Genomic DNA, 18,316 nt, shown 5'->3' on the forward strand with positions numbered 1-18,316 from the left:
AATAAAAAAATAAAACGATTAATCTCGAGATTAAAGTTGTTAAATTTCGAGAAAAAAGTCGAAAAAAAAATGTTGAGAATAAACTCATTAAATTACGAGAAAAAGCTCGTTAAATTTCAAGAAAAAAAAAATCGAGATAAAATGTTGAGAATAAACTCGTTAAATTACAAGAAAAAAAGTTGTTAAATTACGAGAAAAAATTCGTTAAATTATGAGAAAAATGTCGTAAATTTCGAGATAAAATGTTGAGAATAAACTCATTAAATTATGAGAAAGTCATTAAATTACGAGAAAAAAGTCGTTAAATTATGAGAACAAATTCGTAATTTAACGAATTTGTTCTCTTTATTTAACGACTTTATTCTCAACATTTTATCTCGACTTTTTTCTCGAAATTTGACGACATTTTTCTCATAATTTAACAAATTTGTTCTCGTAATTTAACAACTTTTTTCTCATAATTTAATGACTTTATTCTTAACATTTTATCTCGACTTTTTTCTCGAAATTTAACGACATTTTTCTCATAATTTACAAATTTGATCTTGTAATTTAACGACTTTTTTCTTGTAATATAATGACTTTATTCTCAACATTTTATCTCGACTTTTTTCTCGAAATTTAACGACATTTTTCTCATAATTTAACAAATTTGATCTTGTAATTTAACGACTTTTTTCTTGTAATATAATGACTTTATTCTCAACATTTATCTCGACTTTTTTCTCGAAATTTAACAACTTTAATCTCGAGATGGTTTTATTTTTTTATTATTGCTTGGCCCTAATCCTCTTCCGTACATAACCCCCTCAGACAAGTGCTTATCAATGCGGGTGTCTGTCGTTGCATTCTTTGGTATTTTGTTGTTGTTTTGTCTCTTAAGTTTTGTTTTCTAGTCTACTGTGGAACAAACAAATTCAATGCGCATGTGCGATTTCAATGGTTACAAAAATCGGCGGCGCGTGTATTATTCTAGTGACAAAACTTGCGCCATGTGCGCTGTACACAAACCCTCGCGTACACGTAAAACTGAAGTATACTTAGAAATACAAACATTTTATGGAAAGATTGGCAAAATGTCTTCTGGACCATGGATGCTGCTGCTGGTGATCACATGATGAGAATTCAAAGGTCAGTAATAGCAACGGAGAATGAGAATTTCTGGTCAATACTGATGAAAAGGAAAGTCACAAACCCGATAACCTCTAACGAAATTAGTAATTCGTCTATCAGCTTTTCTGGTGCAAATGTCAATTTCAGCAATTTCACACTATCACTGCTGCATCTGCTCTTGAAAGCTATAAAATCAGGAAATATTGATGAATATGACTTTGTGAGCCATTGTTACAAAAGGTCTTGCAACAGATACAGAACTATTAGGAAGATTAAGAAAAGTGGCAGTAGATCTTAGTCAGGCTATACAAATTTAACTGATCTTGAATGGAAAAGAGGCTATGAGAAATAGTTCAGTGGGGTTTACTGATGCGTACCTCATACAGAAGACAAAACGGTCAATAATCTCTCAAAAATATGTGCTGTGTCCAAGGTTGCATAACAAAACCAGCCCAAAACCAACCTATTGACCCTATCCAAATATCATATCTAAAATACATATTTTACAGTCACTCTAATACACAATTTCACTAGTAGCAATCATAAACGGTCTGAGCTCACAAAAATCATTGGTAGAATGTAAAATATTTCAATACAAGCATTTCAGTCAAATGGAGTTTATGCAATATGTCAAACCTTTAAAGGGTTAGTTCACCCAAAAATGAATTTCTGTCATTATATACTCATGTCGTTCCACACCCGTAAGACCTTCATTCATCTTCAGAACACAAATTAAGATATTTTGCATGAAATCCGAGATTTTTTTTAAAAATCCCCCATAGAAAGCAATGCACTTATCACATTCAAGGTTCAAAAAGGTACTAAAGACATTGTTAAAACAGTCATGTGACTGCAGTGGTTCAACCTTAATGTTATAAAGAGACGAGAATACTTTTTGTGCGCAAAAATAAAACAAAAATAACTTCATTCAACAATCTCTTCTCTTCGGTGTCATTCTAATACGTTGTTTACATCCAGCACTTCCAGGTACTATATCAGAACGCAGACTCGTTATTGGCCAGCTGAGTATACTGAGCCAATACTGAGCCGGCGTTCGGACATAAACCGCATTCCAGAGGTGTAAAGTACTTGAGTAAATGTAATTAGTTAGTGTACTTAAGTATCTTTTTGGCTACTTTGTAGTTGTACTGAATATCAAAAATATTAGCAACTTTTACTCTGTACTTGACTATATTTTTGAGCAAGTGAATGTACTTTTAACTCCAATACATTTGTGATGAGTTATGCAATTACAAATTACATTTTGCATGACACCCAACTTATTCTGCAGCAGTTTGTTTCTGATATAAAGAAGCAATATCGCCATCTAAGGGCATTGAAGGTACTACATCTTGTGTGCTTTGATGTTTAAAAGGTTGTTGTGTCGACCTTGATTTATTGCAATATTGAGATGTTCAGTTTTATTTTGATTTTAGAAAATAAACTTGATTTCTCATCTTAGAAATTAATTGCTTCTTATTTTCACCAGCATGTCTCTCAGGACTAGTGCATCTCTGAGCCTACATTCAGCATGAGTAAAATACTTCAGTACTGTTAAAATCAGATACTTTAAGACTTTCACTCAAGTCGTATTGGAATTGGTGACTTGTAACTTGTAATGGAGTCATTTTCGATGTAAAGTATCTGTACTTTTACTCAAGTATGGTTTTCAGGTACTCTTTACACCTCTACTTCATTCACTACATCAACTGCGTACAAATCTGAAGGATAGAGAAGAATTTGTTGAATAAAGTCGTTATTTTTGTTTTAGTGCACAAAAAGTATTCATTAAGGTTGAACCACTGCGGTCACGTTGACAATTTTAGTGATGTCTTTACTAATTATGTTGCTTTCAATTGGGGATTAAAAAAAAACTCTTGGATTTCATCAAAAATATGAGGGTGAGTAATTAATTAATTTTTGGGTGAACTAAACCTTTAACCAGTGGGGGGTGGGGGGGAGGTAATCTAAACATAGAAAACCACAAACTTGGCAACCCTGCCGGTGTCTGTCCCTCACAGCCTCGTTTCATTTGCATTAAATTAAATACAGTATCTTCCCTGAATAAGGTCCATTAGCAACCAAAACCTACGGCACAAAACTTCTGCTGAGATGTAAATGTCACATAACGTTAGCCTGGGTGCCAGCCCGAACCCCGCCCACAACATTTTTTGGACGGGAAGTTCGGTCTGGACTCGATCCATTGTGGAGTAATTATGCTCGGCTCCCAGAAGGCCGAGCCAATCAAATTGCCAGGGCGGGCTTTAATCGATGATGGACAGGCTATCTGCGGTTACGTAACCACCCACGTCATCAAAGAGCGCTTGGGTTGAATTGGTTTTCACCAACGATGACTGCAGCTGGAGAAGTAAGATGTTGAGATTCCGCTATCACGTCTGTAATAAAAGAAATCGACAGCGCATTCATTTTAAAAGACGAACAAAGAACCGCAATCAAGGCATTTGTCGATGGGAAAGATGTGTTTGCCGTCCTTCCAACGGGATTCGGCAAAAGTTTAAGTACAAGTTCAACATACATCACTTACTGCGTTGCTCTGATTGGTTGTAGGTCTATCCAATTGAGTGCAGAGTTTTTTTTTTACTGGTTCGGTTAAGACACGCCCCATAATTCAAGTGCAATGGAGCAGTATCAGACTCACATTCTGCCTAGAATATGAGTATGACGAAGTCAGGCTAACATAACGTGTCATCAGCAGCTCAGATTCTATTTCTGAAGTGTTGCACTAGTAGCCCCGCCCATTCTGAAATGTCATTGGTCCAAAGTCTTGCTGCACACGTTCTGATTGTTTCGCACAGTAGTTTTGAGTTCAGTGTGAACAGACACATTGTTTGTTAGAATTCATTTATCTAAAGAAAATTACATGGTTACAATTTTGAAATGTGTCAGAATTTTGCCCTTGGCACTCAAAATAGTCTCCACCCAACATCTTCACAGTTAAGTTCAACTATAGGTTTAGAAGAGAAAAAAAAAAAAAAAAAAAAATCAATGGTGCTGTTTTGTGGGCCTCGAAACCTCCTCTATCAAACGCAGCACCTGTCTGCCTGACAGAACTCAATTTATAGAAGTGAGCGAGTGGTAAGAACCGAAGCTTTTATTGCTTTCTGAAAGCACAGTCATCAACACCCACACCCCCAGCCCGCATTGGTCACATCCTTGCTGTTCAGTTTAAAGCTGTCCGTCACGTTTTCAGTGAACATGGGCCCGCCATGTCGGAGGATGAGCTCACTGGCCATTTTGTTAAACGCCTCTTCCACATTATTAGAGTCCTTGGCTGAAGTCTCGATGGCACTAATAAAGTCCAGTTGATGAGCCATGGTCTGCGCATCCTCAAACGAAACCTCACGCTGGTCAGTCAAGTCTGATTTATTACCTGGATGCAAAATGAAGTATTCAGCAGTGGTTAACAGATGGCAATAGACTAAACTAATATAGCTTATTTAAAGAGGCCATATGATGCTAGTTTAAAAGGTCATTCTTTTGTTTACTGGGTGTAATAGAATAAGTTAACATGCTTTAATGTTCAAAAAACACACACTGTACTTTATTGCAGCACCTCCATTCCCAGTCTGTCTGAAACGCTCTGATTTCTACAAAGCCCCTCCCCTTCTGAAAAGCTCAGAGTGCTCTGATTGGCCAGCGGACTCAGTGTGCTGTGATTGGCCATGCACCTCAAGCGTGTGTCGGAAATGTAACGTCCCTTACCATAATAATGTCGTCGGATTCTGAAAACGCAGATGATCAAGCTGATCGACTGAAACCAATTAAGCAAGCATGACTTGAGCAGAACGTTTCACAGGGGTAATATTTATTTTGTAACTCTCTTACCTTTCAGATATGATGTTATAGCAGTTTAATTTGTCTTTTTTTTTTTTACTTACTTTGTTCCTGATTAATCAGCCGTTTTGAACAAATCATTTGAATGAATGATTCAATGACAAAGACAGTTGCTGCGTCCAAAATCGAATACTTCCCTAATACGTAGCATTCAAAAAAACAGTATGCGAAAAGTACGTGGTACCCCAAAAGTACCCATGAGGCCACAGGAAAGGATTTATTAAAGGTGCCCAAGAATGCTTTTTCACATGATGTAATATAAGTCTCTGGTGTCTCCTGAATGTGTCTGAAGTTTCAGCTCAAAATACCCCATAGATTTTTTTTTAATTCATTTTTTTAACTGCCTATTTTGGGGCATCATTAACTATGCACTGATTTTTTCAGCGCGCCGCCCCTTTAATTCACGTGCTCCCTGCCACACGAGCTCTCGACTATATTACAGTGCATTTACAAAGTTCACACAGCTAATATAACCCTCAAATGGATCTTTACAAGATGTTCGTCATGCATGCTGTACGCATGCTTCGAATTATGTGAGTAAAGTATTTATTTTGATGTTTATATTTGATTCTCTATGAGTTTGAGGCTATGCTCTGTGGCTAACGGCTAATGCTACACTGTTGGAGAGATTTATAAAGAATGAAGTTGTGTTTATGAATTATACAGACTGCAAGTGTTTAAAAATGAAAATAGCGACGGCTCTTGTCTCTGTGAATACAGTAAGAAACGATCGTAACTTTAACCTCATTTAACAGTACATTAGCAACATGCTAACGAAACATTTAGAAAGACAATTTACAAATATCACTAAAAATATCATGCTATCATGGATCATGTCAGTTATTATTGCTCCATCTGCCATTTTTCACTGTTGTTCTTGCTTACCTAGTCTGATGATTCAGCTGTGCACAGATCCAGACGTTAATACTGGCTGCCCTTGTGTAATGCCTTGAACATGAGCTGGCATATGCAAATATTGGGGACGTACATATTAATGATCCAGACTGTTACGTAACAGTCGGTGTTATGCTGAGATCTGCGTGTTTTCCGGAAGTCTTTTAAACAAATGAGATTTACATAAGAAGGAGGAAGCAATGGGGTTTGAAACTCAATGTATGTCTTTTCCATGTACTGAACTCTTGCCAAGGTAAATTCAATTTTTGATTCTAAGGCACCTTTAATGGCAGTGAAGCGACGCAACTGACACCATAGGTCATGTGACAATAACAACATGGCAGATGTAGTTCGTCCAGATTATATTCATACTACACACATACATACTATATAGTAAAATTAAAAATTTAGAAGTAAATTCAAATTCAAATGTAGTACCTTCTCAGTATGTGATTTTAGGTGCAGCGCGTGACTTGTCGCCACCTACTGCCAGTTTTAGTTTAATTTTTAACTCTTTCCCCACTAGCATTTTTTTTAAAAAGTTGCCAGCCACTGCCAGTGTTTTTGATCATTTTCACAAAATATTCTGGGGACTATTCCATTTTTGCAATTTGCAATATATCAAAAGAATTGTATTTTTTTTTTAAATGTTTAATTCTAGCTTCATGCATTCTTTTTTTAAGCAACATTGTATATGGGTACTTTCTTAAAAGAAAAAGCAAATTTTCAACAAAATGCTGAGAAAATCACGTTTTGCATAAGCAATGCTTTTATTGCTTGTTTCTGCTCCTTTTTGTCTGTGTTTTGATCCGGAGCTTCTCTACTCTTTCAGAAGTTGTGTTATAGCGCCCCCTACCATATAACAGTTAAAACATTGAAAGCCAAAAAATTCTGTCAGTAGCCGTGTTTCCATCCAAAGTTGCAAATTTAACTTGCGCGCAAAATTGGATTCGCATAAAACATAAAACAGTGTTTCCACCAGTGAGTTGAAGAGAACAAAATTCTCTGATAAACTGGTGCTAAATATCACTTAAGAAAAGACAGTGTATAGGTCAACGAAAAAGGTTTTTAAGTGTAAAAAAAATAATAATGTAGATATACAATTTTGAGTTATATTAGTTCATTTCAAATATTGGCCCACTTTACTCACCCTCAAGATCCTAGCTGTATTTGTTTCTTCTCTCTGACGAACACAATACCGTCCCATTAATAAATATCTTGATGCATCCGAGCTTTATAATGAGTATGCTCCAAATGAGCTGAAGAAAGTGCCTCCATCCATCATAAACGATCCACACAGCTCTGGAGAGTATAAAGGCCTGAGGAAACGATTTAAAAAAAAAAATCCATATTTAGCAAGTTGCGAAGTAAAATGTATAGCCACCAGACCGACAGAAGAAAGTAAATGTGTTTCCATTATAGTGCTAATCCTTTAAATGTTAAAAATGAGATTATGTGGGTTTTATAATCATTAACACTCTTTTTGTTTTCTAGACAGAATTTGTCATCGGAACCAAAATAAAAAAAATGTACCTAACTCAAATGAGTTTATACCAAACTACTTTGTTTTTTTCCGGCAATGCCAAAACAGCATCATTTGCAAAAAGATTGCTGGTTAGTCCAATTTAAAGACTCTTTTGATGCATATTGAGGAATTTATTCCGTAAATGTGTTTCTTATAGGCGTTTCGGATAAAAAAAATGTATCTAACTCAAATGAGTTGTTTTTTTAATGCTCATTTTTGAAATTTATGCACATCTTGTTTTTTTTTTTATACAATATTTCCAAAATGCGCATAAAAATAGGTGGATGGAAACATAGCAAATGGTGGGGAAAGAGTTGAAGTATCATTTTAACTATTTTAATCATTTAATAATTCTATATTCAAAACTTTAAACAAAATGATTTTATCTAAATAAATATAAATTTAAGAATTTGGAATAAAAGATGGTTTATGGCAGCAAATATTGCCTAGTAATGGTCAAGTTGATCAGAAGGTGCTCCTAAAAAGAAATGTAAACGTCGAGCCCTCATGCACTTAAGGAAAAGGAAAACAGTAAAAAGCATCACATGACCTCTTTAAAGCAGTTTACAAAGAGGACAGCAAAAAATGTCAGACACATTCATTTTCGCTTTGCACTCACCGATTAATAGAGGAACAATGTTGGAACCACCGTATTTCTTCACATCCTCCATCCACTTGGGCACAGACATAAAAGTGGCCTTCTTTGTGATGTCATAAGTGATGATGGCACCATTGGCGCTGCGGTAGTAACTCTGTGTGATTGTGCGAAAGCGTTCCTGCCCGGCTGTATCCCAAATCTGTAACTACACCACAAAATTGTACCACTGTTACCACTGTTCTCATAGTTACTGATATTGAACTACTTATTAACCTATGACAGGCCCACAGTCGGGATTACGAGCTCATCACATTCAAGTGCGTTGTTGTCGGAAAGAACAGGAATCATGGGTAATACCAGGTTTATTCTTGCCTATATTTATTGGGAAAATCTTATTAAAACCATAATTATATTTAACATCCCATTCATTGACAACCATTTAAACATACACCGCACTGTCGAGATAGAACCATTTTTTTTTACTTTGTACAAAACATATATGTACATGTGTAAATATGCTCCAATCGATCGGCTGCAGATCGGTATCAGCCAATAATCACATTCTATGACTATAAATTTGACCGATGTCACGAACCGATTGCAATTTAATGATGTAAAACCATAAAAAGTTGTCGCCGACATGCATGAACACAGTATACAAATGAGACTTTTGTGCCACGTTCTACTTTGTAACTTTGTGAAACATTCAGGGCCCTATAATTTCCGCGATCACGGAATCCATTCATAAAAATGGAATTTACTATATAACGCGGAATGTCACGGAATTTGTCAAATTTGTCACAGAGAAACTCAAAGCTCTAGGCAAACCGTCAAAATAAAAGTTCGATTTAACTTGACAGAAACATATTACTGTTGTACAGTAGAATTTAGATAAATTAATTTAACAATAAATTATTAAAATATATTTTTAAACAATAATCTCAGTGTTTCTTCCATGTTTTAATTTTAAGAGTAAAGCTCTGTTGTGCAGCACATTGTTTGACAAAAAAGTTTAATTTCATGATTAAAAGATAAATTAAATGGTATGCGTTCATTTGATTGCCAGAAAAATTTAAATACACAACAGAACTTCTGAAAAAAAAAAAAATTCATAAAAATATTTTTTTAATTAATAAATATTGTTGTTTTAAAATGGAATCCAGAAAACAGAATTTGGTAAAAATAAAATTTGAGGGGAAAGAATAAAACGTTTATCATAGGGCCCTAACATTTTTTTAATTTTTTTGTTAAACTTTTATTAAAATGTTGGTAAATTGGACAAGATTCATTGTCAATTAATTAGACATGCTTTTTGATTACTAAAATTTAATTTAACCATTAAAATGGAGTCAAAAAATAAATAAAACGGAAAAAAAACGGAATGCAGAAAAATTAAAACGGAAAAAACGGAATTTGGGAAAAAATAAAACGGAATTTGGGGAAAAAATTCTCATAGGATTTCATAGGGCCCTAAACATTAGTAAACCATAGTAAATCGCACATCTTTATTCTTTACTCAACATAACAAATCCTCACGAAGTGACACTGACATGCTGCTTAGCTAAAGCTATCATGATGCAATCATGACACAGCGTTTTCCAATGTCATTTGAAAGTTCAACCAATGGAAACTGGATTTCGAGTGTGGTGGGTAGGGATGATGTGTATAGACCAATGTTCAGTAAAACACACTTGTCTGGAGAGGTTTTTGGACTCTTGATAAAAGGCTACCATTGATTGCTTTAAGATATTAACACAAACTGTGACCCAGATGCAGCTGACATGATTGTGAACAAGTCCAAACTTTTATGACTTTTAAGATTTAATGACCCTGTCATATATAGGCTGCTTTCTAATATTCATCATGTCAAGCATGAATAGTAACAAAATAAGTAAGGGTTAAATTGCATCTCTTTTTCTGGGATTTTCTCTGCAATGTTGTAACAAACTACAAACAATGAAATTTGAAATTTTTCTATCAAATGAGAACATGTACTTGATATGAAACTCGTATATGATAATTCCGATAGCATGTGAAGGATGCATAACTCAACCCCTTTATTCTGCATATGCCTTGGGCGGGAATTATTTTAATGAGGAATATTGTGATGTGTTCGTTCCCGAAGAAAACTCAAGACTACAATGGAGCATTTCTGCATGCTTGTGGATCCTTTCATTATAACCAACAAAGTGTAAACATGATGTAAATAAAAGATTCATGGCGCAGTGTAGACAGCTTCATTGATTACAGCAGGAGTTTACATATGTGACCCACGCTGGCTAAAGTCGGAACACACACGGGCTAATTTCAAGCTACAGGCAAAAAAAAAAAAAAAAAATTGACATTTTCACAAAAATTAGTTCATTACGCCCTTAACTAGCGATCCCAATGCTCCAAATAGCAATTAAACCTCTAAAAGTATCTTTATTTGTTCGTTGAGATGAGTACCTTTCCCTTTGTCCATGATAAATGCCATTTTTCTCTGCTCGCTTCTCAATGACTGCCGCTTCCTCTCAACGCTAGTTTGGTATCATTTTTAAGCATAGCATTCCAACTTTGTGAATATTCATAGCGAATTCTCGAAGGCATGAGTCTGAACCAATGAAATTTGATTTTCAAACTCATGCTGATGTAAACAATATGATCTTATTCGCACTGACTGACGAAGTGTGCGCACAAAGAAGCCTCAGACAGCGCGCAATCCCAATATACACATATATAATTACAGTATTTTAAAAAATCTGTCTTGGCGAGTATTCACGCAAACATTATCTGTTATGTCTTAAGTGAACGTTTGGTTAACTGCTGGGAAAAAACCTCTGATGTGTAACATTATATTACATCTTTGTGATACAGTAGGTCTTAATATATACAGGTGTTGGTCATATAATTAGAATATCATCAAAAAGTTGATTTATTTCACTAATTCCATTCAAAAAGTGAAACTTGTATATTATATTCATTCATTACACACAGACTGATATATTTAAAATGTTTATTTCTTTTAATTTTGATGATTATAACTGACAACTAAGGAAAATCCCAAATTCAGTATCTCAGAAAATTGGAATATTACTTAAGACCAATACAAAGAAAGGATTTTTAGAAATCTTGGCCAACTGAAAAGTATGAACATGAAAAGTATGAGCATGTACAGCACTCAATACTTAGTTGGGGCTCCTTTTGCCTGAATTACTGCAAACTTCACAAATACATTCTGCAATGCGGTGCCCTTTAATATATACAGTGGCATGGAGTCGATAATATTCATTCATTACACACAGTCTGTGGCACTGCTCAGGTGTTATGAGAGCCCAGGTTGCTCTGATAGTGGCCTTCAGCTCTTCTGCATTGTTGGGTCTGGCATATCGCATCTTCCTCTTCACAATACCCCATAGATTTTCTAAGGGGTTAAGGTCAGGCGAGTTTGCTGGCCAATTAAGAACAGGGATACCACGGTCCTTAAACCAGGTACTGGTAGCTTTGGCACTGTGTGCAGGTGCCAAGTCCTGTTGGAAAATGAAATCTGCATCTCCATAAAGTTGGTCAGCAGCAGGAAGCATGAAGTGCTCTAAAACTTCCTGGTATACGGCTGCGTTGACCTTGGACCTCAGAAAACACAGTGGACCAACACCAGCAGATGACATGGCACCCCAAACCATCACTGATTGTGGAAACTTTACACTGGACCTCAAGCAACGTGGATTGTGTGCCTCTCCTCTCTTCCTCCAGACTCTGGGACCCTGATTTCCAAAGGAAATGCAAAATTTACTTTCATCAGAGAACATAACTTTGGACCACTCAGCAGCAGTCCAGTCCTTTTTGTCTTTAGCCGCTTCTGACGCTGTCTGTTGTTCAAGAGTGCCTTGACACGAGGAATACGACAGCTGAAACCCATGTCTTGCATACGTCTGTGCGTAGTGGTTCTTGAAGCACTGACTCCAGCTGCAGTCCACTCTTTGTGAATCTTCCCCACATTTTTGAATTGGTTTTGTTTAGGGTGAGGTTATCCCTATTGCTTGTACACTTTTTTTTCTACCACATCTTTTCCTTCCCTTCGCTTCTCTATTAATGTGCTTGGACACAGAGCTCTGTGAACAGCCAGCCTCTTTTGCAATGACCTTTTGTGTCTTGCCCTCCTTGTGCAAGGTGTCAATGGTCGTCTTTTGGACAACTGTCAAGTCAGCAGTCTTCCCCATGATTGTGTAGCCTACAGAACTAGACTGAGAGACCATTTAAAGGCCTTTGCAGGTGTTTTGAGTTAATTAGCTGATTAGAGTGTGGCACCAGGTGTCTTCAATATTGAACCTTTTAACAATATTCTAATTTTCTGAGATACTGAATTTGGGATTTTCTTTAGTTGTCAGTTATAATCATCAAAATGAAAAGAAATAAACATTTGAAATATATCAGTCTGTGTGTAATGAATGAATATAATATACAAGTTTCACTTTTTGAATGGAATTAGTGAAATAAATCAACTTTTTGATGATATTCTAATTATATGACCAGCACCTTTAGACTGTCTGTTTCATTAATGTTAATCAAACAATTGTGGAATCATGAAAAAAAAAGTTGAATATATTTTTTCCTGTAGTTATTTGTTTTGACTTGGTGTGTGCCAAATTTGGTATTTCAAATGATCTATCTTGGGGAGTATTCATGCAAACATAATCTGTTATGTTTTAAATTTAATGTTTGGTTAACTGTTGGGGAAAAACATCTGCCAAATTTGGTGGTGTTACCAGGGATTTTAAGGTTTGGTTGCTGGTGATTTTTTTTTTTTTTTGGAGCCTTCAGAAAACTTGATTAACTCGATTTCTCTCAAAATTGACTTTGCTGACTCCATCGACTTCAAACAGGTGTAGCTCAGTCATTTTTTTGTCAGATTCCAACAAATCAAACTTCATTTTGAAGATTTATTTTTTAACATTTCTGACAATTTGCTCATTACAAACACAGTTCACATATGTTCACACAATTTGAATAAAAGTTTTTCTCAGTACACTGTAAACATTTTGAATAAAAATCAATTAGATTTTTTATTGTACTTAATGCATATTATGTACAACCATATATTTATTTCTAGGTTAAAAATAAAAATAAAACTGAATTTTACTGTGGTGTAAGATTTTTGGGATATTATAGTCATCGGTCACCCAGCTCTCTCAGTGCCACTAGCCACTGAAAAACTGAGACAAATCTTTGTCTTTAAATAATTTCAGATGCATTACACAAAGAGCTCTGCAGGAAATAAGCTAATAATCTTGGCATGGTAAAAGACAATAGCAAACACTGACAATAAAAAGCGCTGACGTCCGCGGAGTCAGCCAATGAAACACAGCGAGTTTACAATCCGGCTGAGTTGGCATCAAACAACCTGCTGAAAACTGGACCACTGTCAGGTCAGCTTTAATTATTCATAATTTGAAAGGAACCAGTCGAATACAACTATCAAATAATATTACCAAAAATGACTACCTATTCTGTGCATACACTGACAGTTCTCATTTCTCAAAAGCTTTTTCCCCATTTTTGAACTGTCACCACAGGCATATAGTGCTGCTAAGTCAACAGATTTTACAAACAGACCTACCAATCTCTGTGTAATAATAAAATAATGATGCTGACATCTTTATGAAGTCATTTCCCCCTCCTGTCATTAGGCTCCAAACCTGAAAATAGTCATTCTGACTCCTCTACAAAATAGTGGATTACTCAATAAATATTCATCCATGGCATTTAAAAGATTAGTTCACTTCAGAATTAAAAATCGCTGTAATTTACTCACTCTCATGTCATCCAAGATGTTCACGTCTTTCTTCAGTGGAAAAGAAATTAAGGTTTTTGAGGAAAACATTCCAGGATTTTTCTCCATATAGTGGACTTCACTGGGGTTCAACGGGTTTGAAGGTCCAAATATCAGTTTCAGTGCAGCTTCAAAGAGCTCTACATGATCCCAGACGAGGAATAAGAGTCTTATCTAGAGGAACCATCGGCCATTTTCTAAAAAAAAATTATAATTATATACTTTTTAACCACAAATGCTCGTCTTGCACTGCTCTCCGATGCGCCACGCATTACGTAATCATGTTGGAAAGGTCGGAAGTATCGCGGTTGAGCGAAAAATCTCATTTTCTCCTCCAACTTCAAAATTGCCCGACGTCGTTGTTTTACCTTTTTTGTAAAGAGCGTTTTTGCTTACACCGTGTCCTAACCAGACATGATGCTGCGACACGCGAATATTCTATTTTAGAAACGGTTTCTATTTCTCTGCGACTTTGCGACTGAAACAGCAACACAAAGTATGGCAATGATAACATCAGGTACTGTTTATGTGCTTTATTTAATGTTAAAAGCATCTAACGTGAGTTTGAATATCATTCTGTGTTCCCAGCTTTTTTTAGCTGTAATGAAAACAACACTGGCTAAAGCCTGAGGTATACTTCACTTTCCGCGCCCGGACGCGTCACGCGCGCAGTCACGTCCGTGCGTCTTTCAAAGTATACTACACCACGGATGCGCGCGGATGACCGCATTCGTCACATGCGCAGTACAGTTTTTTTCTATGCTCTACCTGACATCGGAGGGCAGCACTGAGTCGTGTCATCAACGTGACATTCACTGGGCATGATCGGAGAAGAAAAGTAGTGCATCCTTTCCCATATTTTACTTATCCCCATCCATGAATTTGCCGCCCTAAACACGTCTTTGTACTCTTTAAACATGAATTGTACAAATGTGGTTACTTTCTAATCTCTTCGCACAAACGCTCGCCAAGTTCGCTGTCCATTGTCGTATTTTTCTCTTTTCAAGTGTGTTGTTTTTAAAACGGTCTTTTCACACTCTTCTTTGACAGCTGAACACTGTGCTCAATACTGTGCGCATTGCCACCTAGTGGACTCTTCTATACTGCTTGCGCATGCGCTGTTGCACGCGGACTGTCCGCGCGGTCTCGAAATTTGGCCTGCACGCGGCCAGGGTGTGCGGCCGGCCGTGAGCCCTCTGCATGACGAAAATTATGTCATGCAGACGGTGCACGAACGCGGATGGCCGAAGTATACCCGGGGCTTAATTCGCCTCAGATCTTGAAAATAAATAAATGGGCACAAGAACGTTCAAACTGTCAACTCAGTGCGAACAAACAAGTGTATTCTATGACAAAGATTGGTTCAGTCACTCCGTATATACTTTAAACTAGGGCTGTAAAAAAATATTGATTTCTCGATTTTAATCAATTCTCATTTTTACGAACCGATATCGATTCTTAAATCCCAAGAATCGATTAGTCTAGTCTGTTTTCAGTTGATGAATGAGCAGAATATGTAGCTCCTCCCATCCAATAAATCACAGTAATCTTTGTGCTTTGTTACTTTTGATATGAAACAAAGTCTCAGATTTCAAATGACGTCCATCTTATTATGAGATTCAAAAAATAAATACCATTTTGGCGCTGTTTAATGTGGCGTGACAGATCGCTTTAGCGCCTCAGTTAAAGAGAAGCATGTGATCATCCTCTCCTCTGCTTTAATACCAGTTACAGCGAAATAAACATGCATGAACATCTGAAGGTATGTTAAAATATACAGTACAACTTACTGAAATCCGTATCATGTCTCGTGTAATCGCTCAATCAGTGCTTCAACCTCGGAAAGACGTCAATAAAACAGCTTGTGAACAATGTCACGTGACGTCACATTTACCTCAGAAAAACACATTCAGTGACCATGAACTCATTAGTCAGATAGAAAGTGAACTCTAGAAAGCAACATTGTGATAAATATAGATATGCACCGTTATTCATTATAATGTTCTTCAATATTAATGCATGTTTGAATAAATCAGTTATGACAGCCACGATTTAAATGTTTATATTTAAAAAAAACGAATTGGAGTAGAAATATGATTATGTAATTCTAAGCTTTATTTATAATAAAAACATCATTGAGTGTAATTTAAGTGTTTGTATATAAATAAGTTAATTTAACCTTCAATATTATTATAGTAGTACCAGCTGACTCCCATGTGTAGTTTACAGCATTAGTTGAGAGATTTTTTTCCTCTAGAAAATTTTGCATGTACTGTAACCAAAATAATCGATATCGAATCGAAATCGTAATCGAATTGAAAGCATGGGAACAGTAATCGAATCGAATCGTGAAAATTGTCTCAATACCCAGCCCTACTTTAAACATTGTTTAAATTGTGTAATATTTATGAATTTTACTATGTACTTGCCCATTTTATTGTGTCTGCTGTGCCGAGAGAGCCCGCCCACACTCTCTTCTGATTGGCTGTAGTTTTTGATTGATTTTATTGCTTCTCATTGTCGCATCGAGTCTAGCATGGACAGTTAAATTACTTTCGTTGCTGGAATGTTATCGCATCTGGTTAGGACATTGTGTTATGGGGCGTTCACACCAGATGCAACTTGCGCTAATAAATTGCGCTATTTGCGCGTAGTTGGACGCTTGAACATTTTGAGTTTACTCGCTTCATTCGCACGTGAAATTCACTTCACAACAGACGCAAATTCGCGTCATGAGAGGGGCTTCTGCCAGGTGGCCTCCATTGTTGTTTTGGATTTCTGCCTCCGCTCGTTATGTCGTAATCACATCACTACTAAAGCAAGCTCCTGATTGGTTAACGCAGCGCAAATATTCGCCAAAGTTCCGATTTTTCAACTCGCGCCGCCTCATTCGCGTGAATCGCACCACAGGATGTCTATTCGCGTCTTTGCATTGACTTAACATGTAAATCACTCGCGCTTAACACTTCATTCGCATTTGGTGTGAACGCACCATTAGTCTTTGCACATTCGCTTTGTAAACACTGGATCGGTACTTCCGCCTACGTCACTCGTGACCTTTCCAACATGATTACTTAATGTGTGGCACATCACAGAGCAGTGCAAGATGAGCATTTGTGGTTAAAAAGTATAAAATTGTATTATTTTTTTTAGAAAATGGCCGATGGTTTCTCTAGATAAGACTCTTATTCCTCGTCTGGGATCATGTAGAGCTCTTTGAAGCTGCACTGAAACTGACATTTGGACCTTCAACCCGTTGAACCCCAGTGAAGTCCACTATATGGAGAAAAATCCTGGAATGTTTTTCCTCAAAAGCCTTAATTTCTTTTCAACTGAAGAAAGAAAGACATGAACATCTTGGATGACATGGAGGCGAGTAAATTACAGGAAATTCATTCTGAACTGAACTAATCCTTCATCATCAGGTTCCCAGCTGGTTCAATCCACCAACTTTGGGTTTTCCAACAAGGTTTTATGTAGTTTTAAAATGGACTAGTTTCATTTAGACATTGTTTGCAGCTTAACAACCACCTTGGCTATTGCATAACTGTGTCCAATGACACTGTGTGCCAACTTTAAGCCCTAAAGCCAACAACAAACTTCAGTGTTTCACTTTTATTTGTTCCACGTCACTGATGTCAACGTTGAAAGGAAAGACTATAAAACGGTTACGCTGAAATCTGGGAAAAGTCATCACAGTTGATGAACATTCATTAATCCACCATTTTCCAACAGCTTCTTAATATGATTTGAAGGAAACCCCAAATTGATGTAATTTGCAGTAATACAGTAATGAAGCTATTTTTGGTACACAATGAGAACTTTGTGACGTATTGTCGATTTTAAAGATAACACTTTATGAATTATATAACCATGATAAGGCATAACGACCCTAATGAGTGCAGACTACTAACCTTCACCCTTTTCCCATGTATTTCCAGTGTTTTCATGGTAAAATCCACGCCGATCGTGTTCCCTTGTTTTTCCATGAATATACCGGTCTTGAATCGCTGAACCACACACGTTTTGCCGACACCGACATCTCCAACCAGAACTATTTTGAAGACTAGATCGTAGCTGTCATCAGAGTCCAGCAATGACATATCTGTGCTGTGAGAGCTCAACTATCAGCTCGAGCTCACGGATCCTCCGCTTATTGACGTGGAGAAACACACGGCACCTGCACGCGCGCCAACGCGGAAGAGCTCCCGAACATCAGCGGCGCGCTTTAGGTGTCTCGGTGCCGCGCCTGACTGCTTTACCACGGTAAATATACAGAATAATACGGTACTCGCTGCACTGGTCGTGTTTTAAATATTTTCTCTCGAATGCTCACATTATAACGAACGAAACAGCAGTGCTGTGGATGGAATTCTGACGACAACCAATCATCGGTCTGCATTTGAAGATCCATAATCTTTTTTTTTTGAAATTATATGAACTTTTCCCTGCTCTAATAAGGTTGCTTATTATTATTATGAAGCTCTCTTTAATGTAATGTAAAAGGTATTGCTTTTTATTT

The 18,316-nt window shown here is 36.7% G+C and overlaps 1 protein-coding gene across 1 annotated transcript; it reads right to left on the reverse strand.

The window, feature by feature from the left end:
• Window positions 1-3,717: 3,717 nt before the first annotated feature.
• Window positions 3,718-18,045, reverse strand: rab43 (RAB43, member RAS oncogene family). Its single transcript, XM_048172521.1, has 3 exons — window positions 17,709-18,045; window positions 8,007-8,190; window positions 3,718-4,504 (listed from the first exon to the last, which is right to left on the reverse strand). Exons 1-3 carry the CDS (start codon window positions 17,895-17,897, stop codon window positions 4,251-4,253), a joined length of 627 nt encoding a protein of 208 aa, XP_048028478.1. The 5' UTR covers window positions 17,898-18,045; the 3' UTR covers window positions 3,718-4,250.
• Window positions 18,046-18,316: the final 271 nt, after the last annotated feature.

This window comes from Megalobrama amblycephala, linkage group LG21, assembly GCF_018812025.1.
Source record: "Megalobrama amblycephala isolate DHTTF-2021 linkage group LG21, ASM1881202v1, whole genome shotgun sequence".
Classification (NCBI taxonomy): domain Eukaryota; kingdom Metazoa; phylum Chordata; class Actinopteri; order Cypriniformes; family Xenocyprididae; genus Megalobrama; species Megalobrama amblycephala.

Coding starts and splice junctions, on each gene's coding strand:
- rab43 (XM_048172521.1), bottom strand. CDS start 17,897: ATGTCATTGCTGGACTCTGATGACAGCTACGATCTAGTCTTCAAAATA. Junction 8,191..17,708: donor TACATGGGAAAAGGGTGAAG/GTTAGTAGTCTG, acceptor TTTGTGGTGTAG/TTACAGATTTGGGATACAGC. Junction 4,505..8,006: donor CATTGTTCCTCTATTAATCG/GTGAGTGCAAAG, acceptor TTTTGCATCCAG/GTAATAAATCAGACTTGACT.